Consider the following 21,534-nt stretch of genomic DNA (forward strand, 5'->3'; position numbering starts at 1 on the left):
TAAGGGTCCGAGAGCTTAGCAGCATGCGGATGCCAGGCAAAAGTATGGCTGCTTCCTCCTTCAATACTGTCACCTCTGAACCAGTATCTATAAAACAGGTCACTTCTTTTCCGTTAACTGGCAAGATGACCTGCGGTCGTCCCCTCAGTGTCGGCATAGCCTTCTCGGTTGGTGACCTCCCTTGGACTGGAACTGCTGCCTGAGGGATGGGAGTTTTGCCCTGGACGGCTGGTGTGAAAGGGACAGGAAGCTAAGAAGCGGCCAGGCTCCCCACATCCATAACACACACGCTTGTTAGCACGGCACTCTGAAGTGTTATGCCCCTCGAGACGATGATATTCACACCAGGGGCGACGATGACTACTGTTGCGACGGGGTGACGACGTCTGTTGAGTGCGCCGTCGATTGTCCTGACATTTCGGAGACCAGTGAACACGCTGCTTAGGAGGAGGGATCCATTGCTGGTGATGTGGTTGGGGTGACAATGATCCCTGGGTGCCTTGTATAGCTGCTGCTTGGAATGGCCCATCACTATAATACTCTAGTGCGGGCGTGGCACCTTCTGCTTGTGGCTCAGCTACTGGTGGGTAACCCAGGGGCATGGGCATTTCATAAGGGAGTGGGTGCTTATGCTGCTGTTTGGTGACCTGATCCCTACTTGGAGTGCCATTAAAATTCGGCAGGACGGCCTTTACCCCAACTGTTGCATCCCATATGGCCTGGCACTTCTCTGCCATACTGCATGCTGATGTGAAGTCCAGTAGCAAGAGCTGCCGTCGAAGCCAAGTTGGTAAACCTGCTGTGAAGGTCCTTCGGAGCAGGCCTTCCACATCTCCAATCTCACAAGGGTAGTCACGAGCTCCTTGCAAGACTGCCATCTCGATTGCCTGATAATAATCCAGGGGTGATTGTCCAGGTGTCATCCGGGACTGAGCAAGCATGTCAAAAAACCGTTCTGGTGTACATGTCCCCCGAAACTTATTCCTCATTTTTGCCTTAAACTCATGCCATATGGTAATATCCTTAAACATGGGCCCTAAGAGCACCATCTGCGCATACCCACGAGCTCTTCCCCTAGCCATACGAATAAAGCATCGTCTGTAGCAGGGCGTGTCAGCATCTCGATGGTAGCAATCCACGATTCCACCTCTCTATTACGTTGTAGCGCATGTGACACTGGGGTTTCTCCATAAAACACGGGTATCTCATCACGGCCATACAGTGCTGGAGGCATTACGTGATGATCTGGAGGGCGGAAGCTAACAGGAGACACATTGTGAAGATTTCGGGCAGGATGCTGAGGGTGTGGCTGCTGACACATCTCTTTGTTAACAATGGTGGACACAGGCTGCATAGGGGCATCTCTTAGTGGTGCTAGGTGTTGTGGCTCTTCAATAGATGGTGCAGAGTGGCTGGTCTCGTTGAGTGGTGTTTGGTGCGATGACTGGGTTCGTCGTAAGGCTGCATTCTCTTCCTCCAGCACAGCCACAAGAGCCAAGACACACTGGAGCTGAGCAGTTAATTCAGACATACTCGGCACAATGGTTGCTGAATCCTGAAGTACTCCCGGAGGTTGCATCTCCAAGCCATCCTGGAGAGGTGTGTCTACAGCTGGAGCCTCTTCCCTTGACGTGGTCTCAGAGTCCATGTGAGAAGAGTCCTGTTGCATAAGCGATCCTGTGGGGGTTGCTCCATGTGAGCTTTGACGTTGAGATGGCTTGTGCTTCCCCATTAAGCGTACCGACCTACGCACTATCCTCCTTGTGGCACTTGGAAGCAGAGTAGTTCGTCGCCGGGGCTTTCGTCGCACCTCATATGCCAACAAGCATGGAACACTACTTAACCCGTCACTGCATGCACCACCGTCACAAGAGAACAGATCCTTACAACCAGGAGAAGACACCTTGACTCATGTACAGATCCACTTCTATTAATATCCTAGCTACAAGTTATACTCACATACCAATTGTTAAGGTTCACTTCATGGGCTTCCTGCTATCATATGCTCATCCACATACACGGAACAATCTCATCTAACCAGATTCAAGGTCGTGAAGTCTCGTCCTCTCGCAGGAGGTCTGGCAATTTCATCTGTAAACAAATAATACCGGTAGACACTGCTTTTCGAAGTAGACATACAACTCAATATAAGAAGACGTATGGGGTTCAGGATGCTGGAGTACCTTCTTTAACACAATTATAGATATATACAAAATTATTATTATTTTTTTTTTATATCAAACCAGAATATCTAAATCCACTAATAATACACAAAAACAGGATTCAAATTACAATGTACTCATTTGATGTTCGTATGAAGCATCAGTATAATGGCAAATTGTATATTTAAACAATGTTCTAAAGTACATAATATTTCATATAACACAGAACGAAAGTGAAATTCAATCAACTGAGATAAAATCTCCAGCATCGACACCGTCTGCCACCACTTGTAGCGTCGTCGTCTGGTCGTGTGTGCCCGACGCGCTATTAATATAATAGTCTACGTTCAAACTGGAAGGTAGCTCTGGCCGCTCGTTTTCAACTCGTATTTCATTGTAAATATAATTATTTGCTTTGGTTTGTAAATATAATTATTTGCTTTTGGTTATCTTTATATTTCAAAAGTTTGACTGGCTGGACTGCAGCATAGGATTATGATACTTAATTACCCGTTATTGATTTATTAAATAATAAGTTACATATATATATATTTCACTTGTGCCACAAGAAAATGAATGCTCTTTAGCTGTTCTTTCCTACTTGCGCCAACACCACCACAAAATACGGAGAAAAATACTTATCTAATGGTTATTTTCATAAAATCCGGGGGGGGGGGGTAAACGGGAGCGTATGTCCAGCCAGTCGTGAGCGTGAGCGTGAACTCTCGCGCCCTTGAAAATCACTACCAGGGGCACGACCTAGAACGGCTCTGATTGGCTGGAGCTACACGCCCGTTAACCTGATTGGTCTATACGTAATACGGGGGTACATCTTTTAGAAATAAAATTTGAGTGGAATAGAATACTAAAAATAAATTCAGTAAAATGTGGCAATAAAAAGCACCTTACAAAACATATAGGAAAATAGATAAAACATAATAGAGAAAAATAATAAAAACTGTATACAAGAAAATAAAATAGTGTATGCTTAAAATAAAAGAAAATGTAATGTAATTGTTCACAGAGAACGGAAGTTGGCCATTTTAGGTGGTATTCGTATACATCCAGACAAGTAGATATGTACGTATATGTAATGATTAAAATCCAGGTGGACCTCAGGGTACACTACAGTGTGATTTACTGTAAAAATGTCAGTCACTTCAGTTCACAAGTTGCGTTGCATTGCACAGCATTTATAATTCTATTAATAAATAGTGTAGCCTACAAGGCAGGGAGTAACTCAACCCTCTTGAATAGTTTTTACCTCAGTTTGTATGGTGTGGTGAGCTAGCTCAGGATTAAGATGTGGAAATGACAAATGAGGTATTTGATATTTAGGAGAGTATTTTGTTCAATCCCATTTAGGCTGTAACTTAAAGTTGTATGCCTTTGTAGATACACTGAGATGAAGTGTAACTTCCAATCAATGAGGAATTTTTCTTAAAATTGCACCAATTTTTTCCTCAGAATTTTCAACTAATTTGAAGTGTTTTGTAAAGACAATTATTTGTGATGTGTTCAGAATGTACCAAAGTAAAACAAAGGAAACACATCTGAAGTTGTCATTATTCTTAAGTTATACCATGATTTTACCGGTCTGGCCCACTTCAGAATAGATTTTCCCCTATGTGGCCCCTGAGCTAAAATGAGTTTGACACCCCTGATGTATATATATAGTATATATATAGTATATATGGTATATATATACTATATATAGTATATATTTATATTATATATATATATATATATATATATATATATATATATATATATATATATTATATATATATATATAATATATATATATATATATAATATATATATAATATATATATATATATATACTATATATACTATATGTATATACTATATATATACTATATATATATATATATATATATATATATATAATATATATATATATATATATATATATACTATATTTATATACTATATATATGCTATATATTATAATATATATATATATATATATATATATATATATATTATATATATTATATATTTATACTATATATATATATAGTAATAGTATATGTATATGTATAGTATATATATATAGTATATATATATATATATATATATATATATATATATATATACTATATATATACTGTGGAACGTAGGATTACTGGGTTGGAAAGTTTCTGAATTCAGATAAACATCCCTTTGTTTCTCCAAATGCTTATAAGCTGATTACTGAAATTACAAAGAAATAACATATAAGAAAACATACAAATTAAATTAATTAGTTACCAAAGAATAGACATATTAATACAGAGAAATGTTACACATATTCATAACTAACAAGTATTTAACACTTAATATAATGATCAGATCATACAGTAATTATTTCAACTCGCCGAAAATCATGATTTCCGAGCCCTCCTATTGGTTCCTTGTTTTGTGAGTCTTATTATACTCACTAAATGGCCAGCGGACCTTATGTTCGCTGCCTGGACTGTGAGAAGCCTTATGCTTCTACAGTAAAACGTAATGTTCGACAAAATGAGTCATATACTCATTTATAAACAGCGAGCCTGTATTGAAATCTTGCATATACGGCGACGCTGTAAACACTATCGCTTGCATCGGCAAAGCAATGTAATTGTACTTTAGCATCCTGAGCTTGTACTTTCTTTAAACATCTTGGAACTTTAATATTCTCCAGGGAATCTATGTTTTTTATCCATTTCCTATATTCCCTCGATTCTTTGTCAGGTATAGGTTCATCCCATTTCAGTCCCCTTTTGCACAAACTTTGTAGGACTAATTTAACAGGCAAAGTAAAAGGTGAGACCAATCCTAAGGGATCATACAAGGAACTAACCATTGACAGTATTCCTCTTCTCATTTAATCTTTATCCTTTATATTTACTTTGAACTCAAAACTATCTGTCTCCACTGACCACACGAGTCCAAGAGCCCTTTCCGTGGGTAAATTATGTATGTCTAGATCTAATGTGTCTATTTGATGTATACGATCTTCTACTGGAATTGATTCTACTACGTCCTGGCTGTTACTGATCCAGCCTCTTGATTGAAATCCTCCCCTTTTGCATAAACTCTTTAAATCTTTGATCATATCAATAGCTTCTTTGGGTGTTGATACGGATTTCAAGCAATCATCAACACAGAAGTTTTTACTAATCGCTTTCATTACCTCATCGTCGTAAAGTCCCTGATTGTCTATTACGACTTGCCTTAAAGCCATATTAGCACAGGCTGGGCTAGAGATTGCACCAAATAAGTGTACAGTCATTCTGAATACTTTAGGTTATATGTTCAGGTCACCCTCTGCCCACCAATAGAAATGCGAGAAATCCCTGTTTCTCAGGAACTTGATGATGGCTACAGCTTCCTTTCTAAATCTTAGTGGAGTTTGGTAGTTAGATTTGGGCCTTGAAGTAAATGATCATTCAATGAATTACCTAAATATCTGGACGAACAATCAAAGACTACTCTCAACTTCGCTTTCCTAGGGTGGTATACTCCATGGTGAGGAATATACAATACTTTTCCATCATTTCTGCTGATCTCTGATTTAGGTACTTGTTCTATGTATCCCTTATCATTTAATTTATTCATAAAGATCGTATATTCTTTAGCAAATTCCTGGTTTATGGTGAACTTACTTTTGTGATGTTGTAATCTTAGTTTAGCATAATTCTAGTTATTAGGGATCTTTCATCATAGAATGGCAACTCCATCTCATAGTGACCATCTAGGAGTTTCATTGAATTTTGAACTTTACTTAAAAACAACTTATCTTGAACTGAATTTTTCCTTTTATCATCTATTGTTCTTTCTGGGAATTCCATGTTAATTAGTTCTCTTACTAACTGGTCAAGTCCCTTTTGTTCTACATACTTATTAAGTTCTGTCATACTAGTTTTATAGGAGGCGACAAGATCCACTCTCTGTCATTTCATTAGGCCCCATATTACCCAACCTTTCCTTGTTTTGGCAGCAATCAGGCAATATTCTTCTCCTGATATAATTTCTACTGGTCTATATGCTTCTAGGTTATTGTTTCCAATTAATAGACCTACTTCTCCATCAAATTGTGGAATCTCTAGATTTCTTAAATGTGGCCATTTCTCAACATCTTCCTTTGAAGGCATAAACCCTTTGCAGATATTTATTTTATCCTGAGAATGAACATTTGATAAATCCACCAAATAATTTCCTGTCAAGGCACTAATTTGGAAATCCTTCAGTACCATCGAGCTTACTTTCCTTTTCCCGGTAAGGGTTTCGAAGTTGTATGGCACCCTTTTCCCCTTACATTCTAGTTCATGCATTAGTTTCTCTGAGCAGATGGTTGTAGTTGCACCTAGATCTAAAAATGCTAGTGTCTGTATGGTTTTGTGACTATTCTTCCTTTTAACCTTTACTGGTATGATTGCTAATGTGGCTATTTTGTCCCTATCCTTTGACAATGCATGGCAAGATTCTGCATTTATGTTTATAACTTCCTTGGGGTTTTGAGCTTCATGTTGTTCAGACTTCTTTTGTAACATCATATTTTCACATTTTGATTTCTCTAATTCAGCCCTTGGAATTTTAATTCCATCCTGTGATGTATTCTGTTTAGCCTTGTTAAACATTCTCTCTATATGCATTATTGTGGGATGTTCTTTATTGCACTGAAGACAAATTTCTTTCTTGAAACACAGAGCTATTATGACCAGCTCTTAAGCATAAGAAGCACAATTTGTTTTTTCTTATTAATTCAACTTTCCTTTTATATTCAAGTTCCTTAAACTTCCTATAATTCACTAGTTTATGATTTCCCTTACACTGATGACATTTATTTTCATAGTCCCTTTCACCATTTTTCTTAACTTCTTTTTCTTGGGTTTGTGTAGCAAATACTTGTCTTGTCTTAGGTTTTTCAGTTTTACCTTCAGCTAATATATCCCTACCAAAGACGGGATGCTTGGCTTTCTTGGCTTCCCTTTTAATAAAGTCTGCTAAGTCTGAAAATACTATAGGCTTGGATACCTTGCCCTTCTCGCAGATAATTGTTCGCCACTTTTCCTGCATGTTGTATGGCAATTTCGTAACAAGTTTTCTCATGTTATCTTGGTTTTCTAGAGTTTTAACTGAATCCATACTTAGTGTATCATACTTACATCTTGTGAGAAACATGGAAAATTTGTCAAGAGCATTTACATCATTTCCTCTATTACTGGCCAATCTAGAGCCTTCTTGATATAAGCCTGGGCTACAGCATCATTATTCCCATAACAATCCTCAAGTTCTTTCATGGCTGCTTTATACCCCTGTTCTGGATTCATGCTCATAAATTCCTGTATTCTTTCTTTTGCTTCCCCTGAGGTAAACTGTTCTAAGTAGTTAAAACGTTCATCATAGGAAGTGCAATAATTCAGCACCTTTGAACGAAACTGTCTGAAAAATCTATTGAATTCAAGAGAGTTACCATCAAATGGCTTAATATCCATATTGGGCTTTCGTAGTTTTTTAACGAATGAGTCCATTTTTTCTATAAAGTTTGGATTTGACATATTTGAAGGGTCTCCATGCTTACATGAATTTACAATATTACCTTCGTATTTGTCTTCGTTATGTGGCGTTCTGTTGTCATGAGGGCCATATTGCCTGGAATCACAAGGATTACTGAACCTTTCAACCCTTTGAACTTTAAAATTTCATTGATCATAAGAACTTACACTACCCTTGGAATCCATTCCCTTTTCCATTTCTTCTGCTATCTTAAACCTAGCATGAGCTACACCCTTTTCATTAATAATTAACTGCATTTCCTTCTCATACTCTAGTGCTTCCCTTTCCTCTTTCAGTGCCCACTCTCTTTTCTCTAGTGCTTCCTTTTCCTCTTTCAGTGCCCTCTCTCTTTCTTTAAAGGCCTTGTTTATTTCTAATGCTCTTGCCTTAGCTTCGAGCTCTTTCATTTTCATTTGTTGGTCATATTTTGCTTAGATTATACTTTCAACAACACTGACCTTACTAATCTTCGACCTATTATCACTTCTTACCTTAACTTGGCTTTGACGTTTTTCCGCTCGGGTTTGTAACCACCTTTCAAACTTTTCCTTATATTCAAGGACATGCAATTCTATTTCTTCCTTATCATTTAAGCAATTCTGGTGCTCCTCATAATCTTCGTTTTATACTGAAGATCCTGCTCTTTCTAGCAAACTACTTGTGTTCTCTTTAATAGTATAGAACTGATCTACATATGACAAGAATATATGGTGTTCCTGTTTGATTTCTTCATTGGAAGCACCTATTATTAATTTTTCCTCAATCACTTTAGCTTGATCCTTAAGTTTCTTAGCTAATTTCTTACATTCCTTTCCATACCTTTGCAAATACGAAATGAAGGCTTCTCTGGTTAGCGGAGATACTCTTCGTCTCACTTTCGCACTTCTCGAAAACTAGGTGCTCTTCTTTGCTTATTCCCACACGCACTTCTCTGAGGTCGGCCATTTCCGTTGCCTCTTGGCGGACATTTTGTGAGACTTTTCTCGCTCATCTTAATCAGTCCCATAGTGTACAGGTCAGCAGCAAATGAAGCGGGCTTTACGGGCACGTTGCACAGCTTTCGTCGTTTTGCAATGTTACGGCACAGCTTTCTTAATGCCAAACATAATTTTCGTAATGATGTGGAACGTAGGATTACTGGGTTGGAAAGTTTCTGAATTCAGATAAACATCCCTTTGTTTCTCAAAATGTTTATAAGCTGATTACAGAAATTGCAAAGAAATAACATATAAGAAAACATAAAAATTAAATTAATTAGTTACAAATGAATAGACATATTAATACAGAGAAATGTTACACATATTCATAACTAACAAGTATTTAACACTTAATATAAAGAAATTTAGCATTACAACATCAGATCATACACTAATTATTTCAACTCACCGAAAATCATGATTTCCGAGCCCTCCTATTGGTTCCTTGTAAATGGCCAGCGGACCTTATGTTCGCTACCTGGACTGTGAGAAGCCTTATGCTTCTACAGTAAAATGTAATGTTCGACAAAATGAGTCTTATACTCATTTATAAACAGCGAGCCTTACGGAACGTTTTCCCTCATGGAGCTCGTCTCCGTGTCTGCGCGTCTCCCCGTCTCCCCTCCACGAGTCATGCCACGTCTCCTGTCCACGTCTCCTCTAAGGTGGATACGAGTTGAAAATATTTTCCTTTGCCTAATATTAGTTGTGACTAAGATAACATTAAATGAATGTATAATTATTCTAGTATCATAGTCTATCTTTGTTCGGTGAATTACAAATTACAAATACTGAGATGTGAGAGTAGTAAATACTAATGGTTTTGGTCGTGTTCCATAAAACTCTCAAAGAACGTAAAATGATAATAACTTTCTTTCGTGAAATACTTTATTAATTGCGCATTATACCTTGTTAGTGTAATTGAACATAAGTTGGTTTGCTTAAATAACTATACGCTCTGACTCCCTTCCGCGACTAGGGACAAGTACAGAAAATGGGATGTTAGGATTTAAAGGGGTAACTCGAGTAATTTTATAAGCTCTCTAAAGTCTTGGTCCTTTCGCAAATAAACAGGTATATAATATATTTCTGGTCATTACATATATATATAGAATAAATATACTATATATATATACACTATATATATACTATATATATATATATATATATATACTATATATTTATATATATATAATATATGTACTATATAATATATATATATATATATATATATAGATATATATTATATATATAATATAATATATACTATATATATATAACTATATATTATTATATATATATAATATAATATATATATATATATATATATATATATTATATATATATATTTATATATATATATATATATAGATATACTATTATATTTTATATATATATATATATATATATATATATACTATACATATATACTATATATACTAGCGCGGGAACTGAGGCGATTGGGAGTTGAGGTGGCTGCCCTCTCGGAGGTGAGAAGACCTGTTAGCGGCACGATCGGTATAGGTGGGTAAACCTACTACTAGTCGGGCCGCAGCGAGGGTGTAGCCATAGCCATCTCCAGCTGACTTCAGCCCTCGGTAGTTGAGGTGATACCAGTTGATGAGCGTATTATGGCTTTGAGACTGAAGCATGCTTTTGGCTTCATTTCTCTGATGTATGTAAACTTGATGTGAAAGAGGCTTTCTACGCCAAGCTCGCATCTGTGGCAGACAATTGCCCCCGACGAGATATTCGCATTGTTCTGGGTGACTTCAATGAAGTATCCAGCTGTGACCGAGCTGGCTATGAGATGTCTGTCGGCCCCCATGGCTCAGGAGCTGATCCCAGCAGCGAGAATAGCCTCCTTCTCCGGGACTTTGCTAAGTCCCAGAAAATGAGGATCTCTGGCTCCTGGCACCAGCGCTCCAACCCGCATCGCTGGACATGGTACAGCGATATGGGTACAATGGCCAAGGAGATCGACCACTTTCTTGTTAGCACGCGATGGAGGATCCTCCAGAACTGCAGGGTTTACCGGAGTGCCGAGTTCTGTGGCACTAACCATAGGCCCCATCCCTCCAGTGGCCACCCTAAGCTGTTTCACCTGGACAGACTAAGAGAGGAGGAGTGTGCCCATGGGTTCACCATGGCAGTCTCTGACCAATTCACAGAACTCGACAACCTGATGGACCCAGTTGCTCTGTGGGACCTCTTCAAGCGCGTAACACTTGAAGCAGCTCAGGAGTCCATTGGAACTGTTCATCAGGAATCTTGCTGAGGAGGTTGAGGGCCATTTCTTGGTAAACGACCTTCACCTTGCCTACCAAGCCCTGAGAAAGCTGAAACCTAAGCCCTCCTCACAGAAGACTGCAGTCCAATCAGCGGATGGACGGATCATCTCAGATCACATTGGAGTTCGTGAACATTGGGCTGAGTATTTTGAGCAGTTGTACCAGGTAAACCCTCCAAGCAATGTCACAATACCTGTGCTGGACCCACCCATCAGCGAGGAACCTTGTACCCTAACAGAGGTTAGGATGGCAATTTCCAAGCTGAAGAGTGGGAAAGCTGCAGGCATATGTGATATTCCTGCTGAACTGCTAAAGGCTAGGGGTGAACCTATGGCTCGGGGCCTGCATACAGTCCTGACTGCCATCTGGCAGTCTGGTACCATTCCCCCTGACCTGCTGAGGGGCGTGGTCATCCCTCTCTGGAAGGGGAAAGGGGATCGTTGGGAATGTAGCAACTACCGTAGCATTACACTGCTCTGCACACCAAGCAAAGTTCTCACCCACATTCTTCTGAAACAGATCTGCATCCACCTACTGAGGCATCAGAGACCGGAGCACTCTGGATTTACTCCTGGCAAGTCCTTCGAGTAATTGTGGAACGCCATCGTGAGTTTGGTCGTGGGTTGCTTGCAACCTACATTGACCTCAAGAAGGCGTTTGACTCGGTGCATCGGGAATCGCTATGGGAGATCCTGAGACTCAGGGGAATTCCGTCACAGATTATTGGCCTAATAGCAAGCCTTTATACTTCTGTAAAGTGTGGTGGGGGTCTGTCGTACTTCTTCCTTGTTAAATCAGGGGTGAGGCAAGGCTGTGCCCTTGCACCCACACTTTTCAACACTTGTATGGACTGGATAATGGGCAGAGCTACTAGCCAAAGTCAGTGTGGAGCAACACTAGGCAATAAGGTCTCAGACCTTGACTTTGCTGATGATGTTGCTATCCTATCTGAGTCCTTGGAGTCACTGGTGGCAGCATTTCATGCATTTAGCAATGAGGGGAAGCCCTTAGGCCTAGAGGTCTCCTGGACCAAGACCAAGATTCAGGACTTTGGGGGCCTGTTAGGGGAACCCATTCACTCGATCCATACTTGCGGCGAGGACGTTGAAGTTACAGAAAGTTTTACATACCTGGGTGGAGGAGGCCTGTGGGACGACCCAGGAGATCATGGCTTAGGCAGGTCGACGAGACCTGTCGCGAGGAGCTAGAGATAGGCCGTGGGCCTGCCTGGAGTCTCGCCTCAAGGGATCCTCGTGGCTGGAAGCGAAGGGTGGATGCGTCCATGCGCCCCCGTCGGCGTTAGCCCTTTGATGATGATGATATTTATACTATATATATACTGTAATAATTATTTTATATATATATAATATATATATATATATATATATATATATATATATATATATATATATATATACTATATATATATATATATATATATATATATATATATATATATATATATATATATATTATACATATATACTATATAGGCCTATATATATATATTATATGATATATATATTATATATGTAATTTATATGTACATATATTATATATAAAACTATATAGTAATAATATATACTATATGGTATATATTTACTATATATATATATATATATAATATATATACACTATATGCTATATAAATATATATAATGTATATATATATATAAAATATATATATATAGTATATATGATATAATATTATATATAATATATAATATATATATATTATATATAATATTATAATGTATATATATTATATATATGTAATTGTATATATACTATAGATATTATATATTAATATATTATTTTATTATTCTATACGCTTTATATATTATATAATATTATATACTATTATATATTATTATTACTAATATATATATATGCTATAATTAATATATATATTATATATATATAGATATATATATATATATATATATATTATAGATACTATAATTATTTATATTATATATATATATATATATTATAGATACTATATATATATATATATTGCTACGCCAGTGGGTCTTTGTCTCTGTGCGAAACATGTGTTAACATGAAGGGACCTGGGCAAACATGACGCAGCTGGCTGTGAGCGGAGGAGCAGTGGAACAAGCCAGGAGACAAGAGTTGGGTGCTGCTCCTGTGAAGACCTCGTGTGTGCCTTTGTGACCTGATAAGCTGTATCGTGCAGTGTGACATGCTGGTTTCCCCCTGTATTGTGCCTATAGAAAAGTGTACGGGTAAATAACTTGTGTAAATAAAGGAAAGACTGTCATTTTGTGTTTACTTCGTGCCCTGCCTCGCCACTTGGCGTTTCCTCTCCTGGTGTTCTGGGACGCTGTGGTGTTCGGTGCCTCTTGCCTCTTGTAGGCCTCTCCTAATCTTTTCCAACTTTGTCTGTCTTGTGTTTTTTGTTTCCAATCTCGGCCCCCAAATTTCGTTATTTCATCACACCGGCCCTTCGTATCTTTATATTATCTATAACCCGGTCTGTTACATTGTTTGTCCATCATTCTTTGTTATATATATACTATATATCTTCTTCTTTTAACGGTAGGTTCATGTCTGAGCCGCCGTGGTCACAGCATGTTACTTAATTGTAGTTTCCATGTTGTGATGCTCTTGGAGTGAGTGCGTGGTAAGGTCCCCAGTTACTTTCCACGGAGAGTGCCGGTGGTACCTTTTAGGTAATCATTCTCTCTATTTATCCGGGCTTGGGACCAGCACTTGACTTGGGCTGGTTTGGCCACCCAGTGGCTAGTAGGCAATCAAGGTGAAGTTCCTTTGCCCAAGGGAACAACGCGGCGGTTGGTGACTCGAACCCTCGAACTCAGATTGCCGTCCTGACAGTTTGAGCCCGGGAAGCTCTAACCTTTTGGCCACAGCGGCCTTAAAACCCCATAAATATATATAATAAAATTTATATAATTTTATTTTATATATTATAATATATATTTAATCGATATTATCATATATATTAACTTTATTAAAATTTATATATCTCTATATATACTTAAAATATATATATAATATATATATAATATATATTTATGTTTTATTATATTAAAATTAGTTTAATATTTATTTTTAAAATTTTTTTTATATTCCCATTTTTAAATCCCTTATTTAATGCAAATAACAATTTTCTATATATATAAAAATATTATTATATATTATATATATATTTTATATATAATTAAAATATAAAATAATTTTTACTATTTTTATATAATAAAATTTTAATAATTTTATAAAATATATATTTATATATATTATAGTTTTAATACAAAATAAAAACTTTTAAGTATATTTTTATATATATTAAAATATATAATATAAAATTTTTTATATAAAAATATAAAAGGAACAGAAAAAACCAGGCTTACCCAAAACGGGCCTTTTTATTTTTTAGCCGTTTGGGGTTTTAAAGGTTTTCCCCCCTTTTATCAAGATTGCTGAAATATCAACGGGGGAATAAAAATATGAAGGTTAGAAAAAATTTAAATAATTTAAATTAAAAATTTTTATAACATTCCCGTGAGATAATTTAATTTAAAAAAAACAGGTACAAATATCCCAGAAAGGACCCCAAACGCCCCTTCCCAATTTGGGCCTTTCCCGGGGTTTACTTTTGGAAATTTTTTTGGGAACCATTGGGAGGGATAGAAAAATGTGGGGGGTTTTTCGACGGGGTTCAAATTTTTTTTTAGGAGCAAAAGCAATTCGATGTCAGGGGGAGGTTAAATTTTTTTTATTACGTTGGGTTTCCCCCCTTTCCCAAATTACCCAAAAATTTTCTAATATGGAGAGGTCAGAAGAAAAAAAGGGATTTTAATCTATTATTTTTAAAGGGCATTTTTCCGGAAACAAGCCAATGGGTTTATTTTTTGCCTTTCCCCCCAAAATTGGGGGTTCCCCCAATGGTTTTTCCCCCTAGGGGTTCTCCCCGTTTTGGTTCCAAAAACCCCTTTTTCCCCACCCCCCTGCCCCAAATTTTAAAACGGGTTCCTTTAAAAGTTTTTTCCTGTCCCTTTGAACCTTTGAATTTTTAATTTTAGATAAAGGGGGAACTTTTTTTATTTGGGAATTTGTTTTATTTTTTTTTAAAAGGGGCCCCAATGGTGTTTGGGGGACGTGAAAAAAGTTTTTTTGTCTACATTTGGGGGAATTTAAGTGGTTTTTTTTAGGGGGTTTTTAAATTTAATTTTCTTTCAAATTATAATCAGGGGTCCTATGTAGGGAAAAGGTTTATGTGTTTAAATTTTTTTTGGGGGCAATTTTTTACTGGTTCTCTTTTTACAAAGAGGTTTTTTGGGGTTTTCCCGGGGGGCCCCTTTAAATGAAAAAAAAAAGGGGAAAACCTTTCCTTCTTAGGGGGTTTTGGTCATGTTTAAAATTCTTTTTCCCTTGGTAATATTTGATATAAATTTTTTGATATTTTGATCCCCAATTGAAAAGGGTATTTTAAAAATTTATTTTTTGAAATTTATGGGAAATGAAGGGGTTTCGATTTTGTGGGGGGGCCTGTTTATGGGGTTTCCTTTTTTGGGGCATTTTAAAAACCCTTTTTTTATCCTTTTATCGGAAAACCAAAAAGGGAATTTCCATTGGATTCTAACTACAAGAAAATTTTGATATTTTTGTCCCCAACTGTTATTTTATTTGGCGGGAAATTTTCTGAATTTTTAAATTTGTGATTTAAACAAAAAAAATTTGTATCGTAAACAATCTATAATAATAAAATCAAAAGTCGGGGGGGGCGGGTTTGTGAGCCCCCTTTTTCTGAAAAAAACATGAATTTTTTTGCAAGTTTTGGGGCCCCAAAAGGGACAAACCCATGCCCTCCATAACTTGTTTATATAATTTCCCATCAAAGAAAATGCATACTTTATTTGGCAATTTCTAGCAATTTTTTTTAAATTGTCCCTTATTCAACCCCTTTACGGGGTGTTGGGGGTAAACCCCAAAAATTAAAGGTGATTTAAATATTTTTAGTAAGAGGGACATTTGTGAAAAATTTTGGGAATTATAAAAATTTGCCATTAAAAACTGTGCACTGGGAAAATTTTAAATATTGTTTTACAAATGGGGAAAGTATCAGGGTTTTGGGAAATTTCCCTTTGATAGTCATGTTTTGAAATGGGAAAAAAACCCTTTGAGATATTTATTTAAAAGTGCCAAAGCGAAAGGTTTGGGGGGGGGGTTTCTTGCGGGGCGGGGGCCGGGGGGTTTTATGGATTTTGGAACCCATACAAACCCCTGGTTTTGACCCCGAAGTGAACGGGAGTGAATATGTATCTTACCAATTTGGGAATGACTTTTTTGGGAGTTTCCCCCGTTTTGGGCATCTATAAATTTAGGGGCAGCGGGGGGGAAAAATGTGCTTACTTGGAAAGTTTTTCTGGGAAAACTTTTCATTCTTTGCGATGAAAAAAAGGGGTTTTTGTTTCTACAGAACGGGGGGGCCCCCAAAAGGAAAAACCCATAAATTTTCCCATGGCCGTAAAACCTTTTTCAACAGAAATTTTTAACCCATAGCTTTTAGAAGGATTTCAAAAAATAGATTCATCACCTTTGTTCTGCCCTCTCCATATTAAAAAGGGTTTGGGGGATATGGAAAAGGGACCCCGGAAGCTTAAGGGAATTTTTAAACCTCCCGACATCGAATTGTTTCCCTCCTAACCCAATATTTACCCCTGTCTAAAACCCCCCTAAATTTTTATACTTTCCCAATTTTCCCCAATAATATTCCCAAAAGGGTAAACGGGAAAATTACAAATGACAGGTGCGTTCGCGTAATTTCTGTATTTTTTACATGTTTAAAAAATTAAAACTAATCTCACAGTAATTTTTATTATTAAATTTAAAAAATTATTAATTGTTTTTTAAGGCCCCCTTAAAGGGTTTATGTCGTTTTTGAAATTTCCCCCAGCAAATTTTCATTTGATAATGGGGGGGACGCCCCCTTTACACCCCGAAACGTTTTAAAATTTAAAGTTTGCTTTTCCCCTATAAGCCGGGTTTTAATCTGCCTTATACGCCTCCGCTTCCCGATGGACGTTAAAAATCACAAACATTATAAGAAACATGGTGACCCCGGGTACAAATGTTCAAGAGTATGAAAAAATTTTTTAAAATAAATAAAAGGCGGGGTAATTTGGAGTTTCGGGAAAGTAGTCTAAATAATAAGTGGCCCAATTTTTACCTTTAAAAAAGGGAAAAGGGGATTTTCAAAATTTCAAAAGCTTAAAAAGGTTTTTTATTGAGCTGTTAAAAATTTAAAAAAAATCCAAAACCAAACAAGTACCGATTTACAAAAAAAGAAAGAAATTGCTTGATCCCCTCAGAAATTCTATTTTTTGGGCGGACTTAAACCCCTTCCCACCCATTATACCCAGAATATTTGGCCAGAACTTTTGGGGAAAATTAGAAAAAATCAGGAAAGGAAATTTTTTAACTTGGGCCCCTGGAAAAAGGAAATATGTTTCCCCTTGACCTGAAAAAGGGTTTTTAAATTTTACTAAAACATATAAATTGCCTAACAAATTAAAAAACCCCCTACTAGCAAAAGGGTTTTGAAATACCACGGGGCCTCCCCAAAAAAAAACTTTGCAACTATTTTCCTTTTTTGGAAAGGCTTTCAGAGCCTTAAGAAAACACATACCAATAAAGCCCCAAAATCTTTGAACCATGAAAAAATCACTATAAAGAACCTTGCTTTTTCCATCTTTTACTCATGGGGCCAACATAAATTTCACACCCGGCATAACCAAGGATAAACCTGTATTGTTAAATGCCTGGGAAAAAAAGGCCTTTAAATTGCCCCAGCCCTGATAAGGGGCGAGGTTTTGGTGATCTTTAGATAAGAATGAATACATCAAAAGAGGAAAGCCCTAAGAGATAAAACTAAATTTTAAAAAAAAGGGGACCTCTCTCATTATCAAAAGGGAAAAATTTAAAAAAATTTAAAAAAAAGATAGTCCTTAATTTAAAAAAAATTTAAAAATTTTTTTTTATCAAAAAAACCCTTTGGGGGTTTTTTCCCCCAAAAAAAAAAAACCCCCCCCAAAATTTTTGACCCCAAAAAAAACCAAAATTTTTTTTTTTCCAAAAAAATTAAAAAATTTTTAAAAATTTTTTTCCCCTTTTAAAAAAAAATTTTTCCCCCTTTTTTTAAAAAAAATTTTTTTTTCCAAATTTTTTAAAAACCCCCTTTTCTGAAAATTTTAAATCATTTTTTTCCCCCCAAAAAAAAAAGGTTTAAAACAAATTCCAAAAAAAATTTCCCCAAAAAAAAATTTTTTTTGGGGGGTTTTTTAAAAAATTTTTTGGGGGTGGTAGGGGGACCCAAAAACAATTTTAAAATTTTTTTTTTTAAAAAAAAAAAAAAACCCCCGGCCCCTTTTCCCTTTTTTTTAAAAAAAAAATTTTTTTTTTTTTTTTAAAAAAAAGGAAAAAATTTTAAATTTGAAAAAAACCCCAAATTTCCTTTTTTAAAAAAAATTTTTTTTTTGGGGGAAAAAAAAAAAAAAAAGGGGCCCCCCCCCAAACCCCCCACCCCGGGTCCCCAAATTTTTTTTTTTAAAAAAATATTTTTTTAAAAAAAAAAAAAAAAAGAAAAAAAATCAAAAAAAAAATTTAAAAAAAATTTTTTAAAAAACCAAAATTTTTTTTTCCCCCCCCCCAATTTTCCCCAAAATTTAAAAAAAAAACCCTTTTTTTTAAAAAAAAGGGGCCCCAAAAACCTTTTTTAAAATTTTTTTTCCCCCTTTTTAAAAAATTTTTAAAAACCCGGGGGGGAAAAAAAACCCCCCCCGGGGAAAAAAGGGCCCCCTTTTTGGGGAAAAAAAATTTCCCCTTTTTTGACCTTCCCAAAAAAATTTTATTTTTTGGGGGGCCCCCAAAAAAAATTTTTAAAAGGGGGCCCGGGAAAAAAATTTTCCCCCCCAAAACCCCCCTTTTTAAAAAATTTTTTTTTTTTTAAAAAAAAAAAAACCCCAAAAAAAATTTTTTTTTCCCCAAAAAAAAAGGGGTTTTTTTCCTTTTTTGAAAATTTTAAAATTTAAAAATTTTTTTTTTTTTTTTTAATTTTTTTATTTTTAAAAAAGGGTTTTAAATTTTTCCCAAACCTTTAAAAAAGGGGTTTTTTTTTAAAAAATTTTTTTGGGTTTTCCCTTTTGGAAAAACCCCCAAAAATTTTTTTAAAAAAAAAATCCTTTTATATATATAATTTTTAATTTTTAAAATTTTTAAAAAATTTAAAAAAATTTTTTTTTTAAAAAAAAAAAAAAAATTTTAATTTAAAAATTTTTTAAAAAAAAATAATATTTTAAAAAAATTTTAAAAAAAGGTTTTTAAATTTAATTTAAAATTTTTAATTTTTAAATTTTTTTAAAATTTTTAAATAATATATTAAAAAAAAAAATTTTTAAAAATAAAAAAAAAAATTAAATATAAATTTTTAAAAAATTATTTTTTAAAAAAATTTTTTTTTTTTTTAAAAATTTTTAAAGGGGGCCCCCGGGCTTTTTTGGGGAAAAGGGGGGGGTTCGGGCCGGGGGGCCCCCCCAAAAAGGGGGGGGCCCGGGGGGGGGTTTTTTTTTTTAAATTTTGGGGTTTTTTTTGGGGGGGTTTTTTTGGGGTTTTTTTTTTAAAAAAAAAACCCCCCCCTTAATTAAAAAATTTTTTTTTTTTTGTTTTCCCCCGGGGGGGTTTTTTTTTTTTTTTGGGGGGGTTTTCCCCCGGGGTTTTGGGGCCGGGGGGGGGTTTCCCTTTCCTTTTTTGGGGGGGGCCCGGGGGGCCGGGGTTTAAAAAAAAACGGGGGGGTTTTTTGGGGGGGTTTTTTTGGGGAAAAAAGGGGGGGAAAAAAAAAAAGGGGGGGAGGGAACCCCCAAAAAAAAATTTAAAAGGGGAAAGGGGGAAAACCCCAAAAAGGGGGGGAAAAAAAACCCCCCCAAAAACCCCCCAAAAAAAGGGAAGGGGGGTTTAAAAGGGGGGCCCCCAATTTTTAAAAGGGGGTTTTTTAAAAAACCCAAAAACCCCCAAAACCCAAAGGGGAAAAAAAAGGGGGGGGAAATGGGGGGGGGGGGGTTTGGGGGGGAAAAGGGGGGGGGAAAGGGGAAAAAATTTTTTTAAAAAAAAAAAAAATTTTTTTTATATATATAATAATTTAAATAAAAAAAATTTTTTTTATTTAAAAAAAAAAAAAAAAATTTAAAATTATTATAAAAAGGAAAAAATTTTAAATATTATAAAAAAATTTTAAAATTTAATAAATATATAAAATAAAAAATATTTATATTATATTATTTGTAATATATATAATATATATAATATTAGATATTAAATAAAATATTTTAAAATATATTATTATATATATATATATATAATTATAAAATTTTATTAATAATTTTAAAAAATAAAAAAAAAAAAAAAAAATATAATATATATATATATTATATTGTAACCTTATACCTCATGCCCGCCGCTTTTCCGTTTCCCGCCTTCACTTCCTCCTCAGGCCCTGAACCCGCCCTTAAATTTGATTTTCTCCCATTCACTCTTCACCCCGTTGCCCTTGTCGGTGTACTGCGGGTTTTCCATCTTCACAGACGAGATTGCCTGTACACCTCAACAAGTCGGCAAAACTTTTCCTCTGCCTTCTTCCCTTCATCTCGACGAGAGGGGCCCCAATCTCGTTGCCTCTTGCCCGCTCTTCTGCCCTTTGGCCATTTCCTCCCCTTAACCCGGGCCCGCTGGCAGGTAGGTCCATCTGGCTCGGGTTACCCCCCTGGCCTGCCCCAGTCAGCCTCCCCCCCTCTGGCTCCGTCTTTTGGGCGAAAGATAATCGGCCGCGTCACTGATCAAATATCACAAAAACCCCCTCCACCCTTTTTTCCCGACCGCCCGTCTCTCTGCCACCAACCCAAAAGGAGGTAGGCAGACGCGTGTTTCCCCGGTCGGAAAACGAACACCCAAAGGGGGCCCCACACCACAGGTCCCAGAAAAACCAAAAGTGGAAACCCCCCCCCGGGGGCGGGCACGAAAAAAAACCAGATGCAGTCTTTCCTTTATTAAACAATTTTTTTACCCTTTCCTTTTCAAGGGCCCAAAACAGGGGGGCCCACATGTCACACTGCACGATACGCTTAAACAGGCAACCAAAGTTTTTCAGGTACAAGGGACACCAAGGGTTTTAAGGAGCGCTCCCAAACCCTCTCTCTTGGCTTGTTCCTCCCTCCTTCGTCACAGCCAGCTGCCATGTTTTTCCCATCCCCCATGTTAAAAACATCCAGGTCATCCTTTTCATGTTAACACTTTTTCGCACAAGACAAGGCCCACTGCGTAGCAATATATTATATTATTATATAATTATATATATATATATAATAATTTCTAAAATTATATATTCATATATTTATATATAGTATATAATATAATATATATATATATTTATATATTAAAATATATTAAATTTTTAGCATTTATAATAATTTTTGTATCATGAAAAAATATTAGAAGTAAAATTTTGCTAGTTTTTTTTAAAAA

The 21,534-nt window shown here is 36.0% G+C and overlaps 2 protein-coding genes across 2 annotated transcripts; both read right to left on the reverse strand.

The window, feature by feature from the left end:
• Positions 1 to 5,034: 5,034 nt before the first annotated feature.
• LOC119584785 lies at positions 5,035 to 5,442 on the reverse strand. Its single transcript, XM_037933433.1, has one exon. It carries the CDS (start codon positions 5,440 to 5,442, stop codon positions 5,035 to 5,037), a length of 408 nt encoding a protein of 135 aa, XP_037789361.1.
• A 391-nt stretch (positions 5,443 to 5,833) lies between these two features.
• LOC119584787 lies at positions 5,834 to 8,274 on the reverse strand. Its single transcript, XM_037933434.1, has 5 exons — positions 8,201 to 8,274; positions 7,359 to 7,805; positions 7,088 to 7,320; positions 6,133 to 6,876; positions 5,834 to 5,904 (listed from the first exon to the last, which is right to left on the reverse strand). The coding sequence occupies exons 1-5, from the start codon at positions 8,272 to 8,274 to the stop codon at positions 5,834 to 5,836; spliced, it is 1,569 nt and encodes a 522-aa protein (XP_037789362.1).
• Positions 8,275 to 21,534: the final 13,260 nt, after the last annotated feature.

This window comes from Penaeus monodon, chromosome 18, assembly GCF_015228065.2.
Source record: "Penaeus monodon isolate SGIC_2016 chromosome 18, NSTDA_Pmon_1, whole genome shotgun sequence".
NCBI classification, from domain to species: Eukaryota; Metazoa; Arthropoda; class Malacostraca; order Decapoda; family Penaeidae; genus Penaeus; species Penaeus monodon.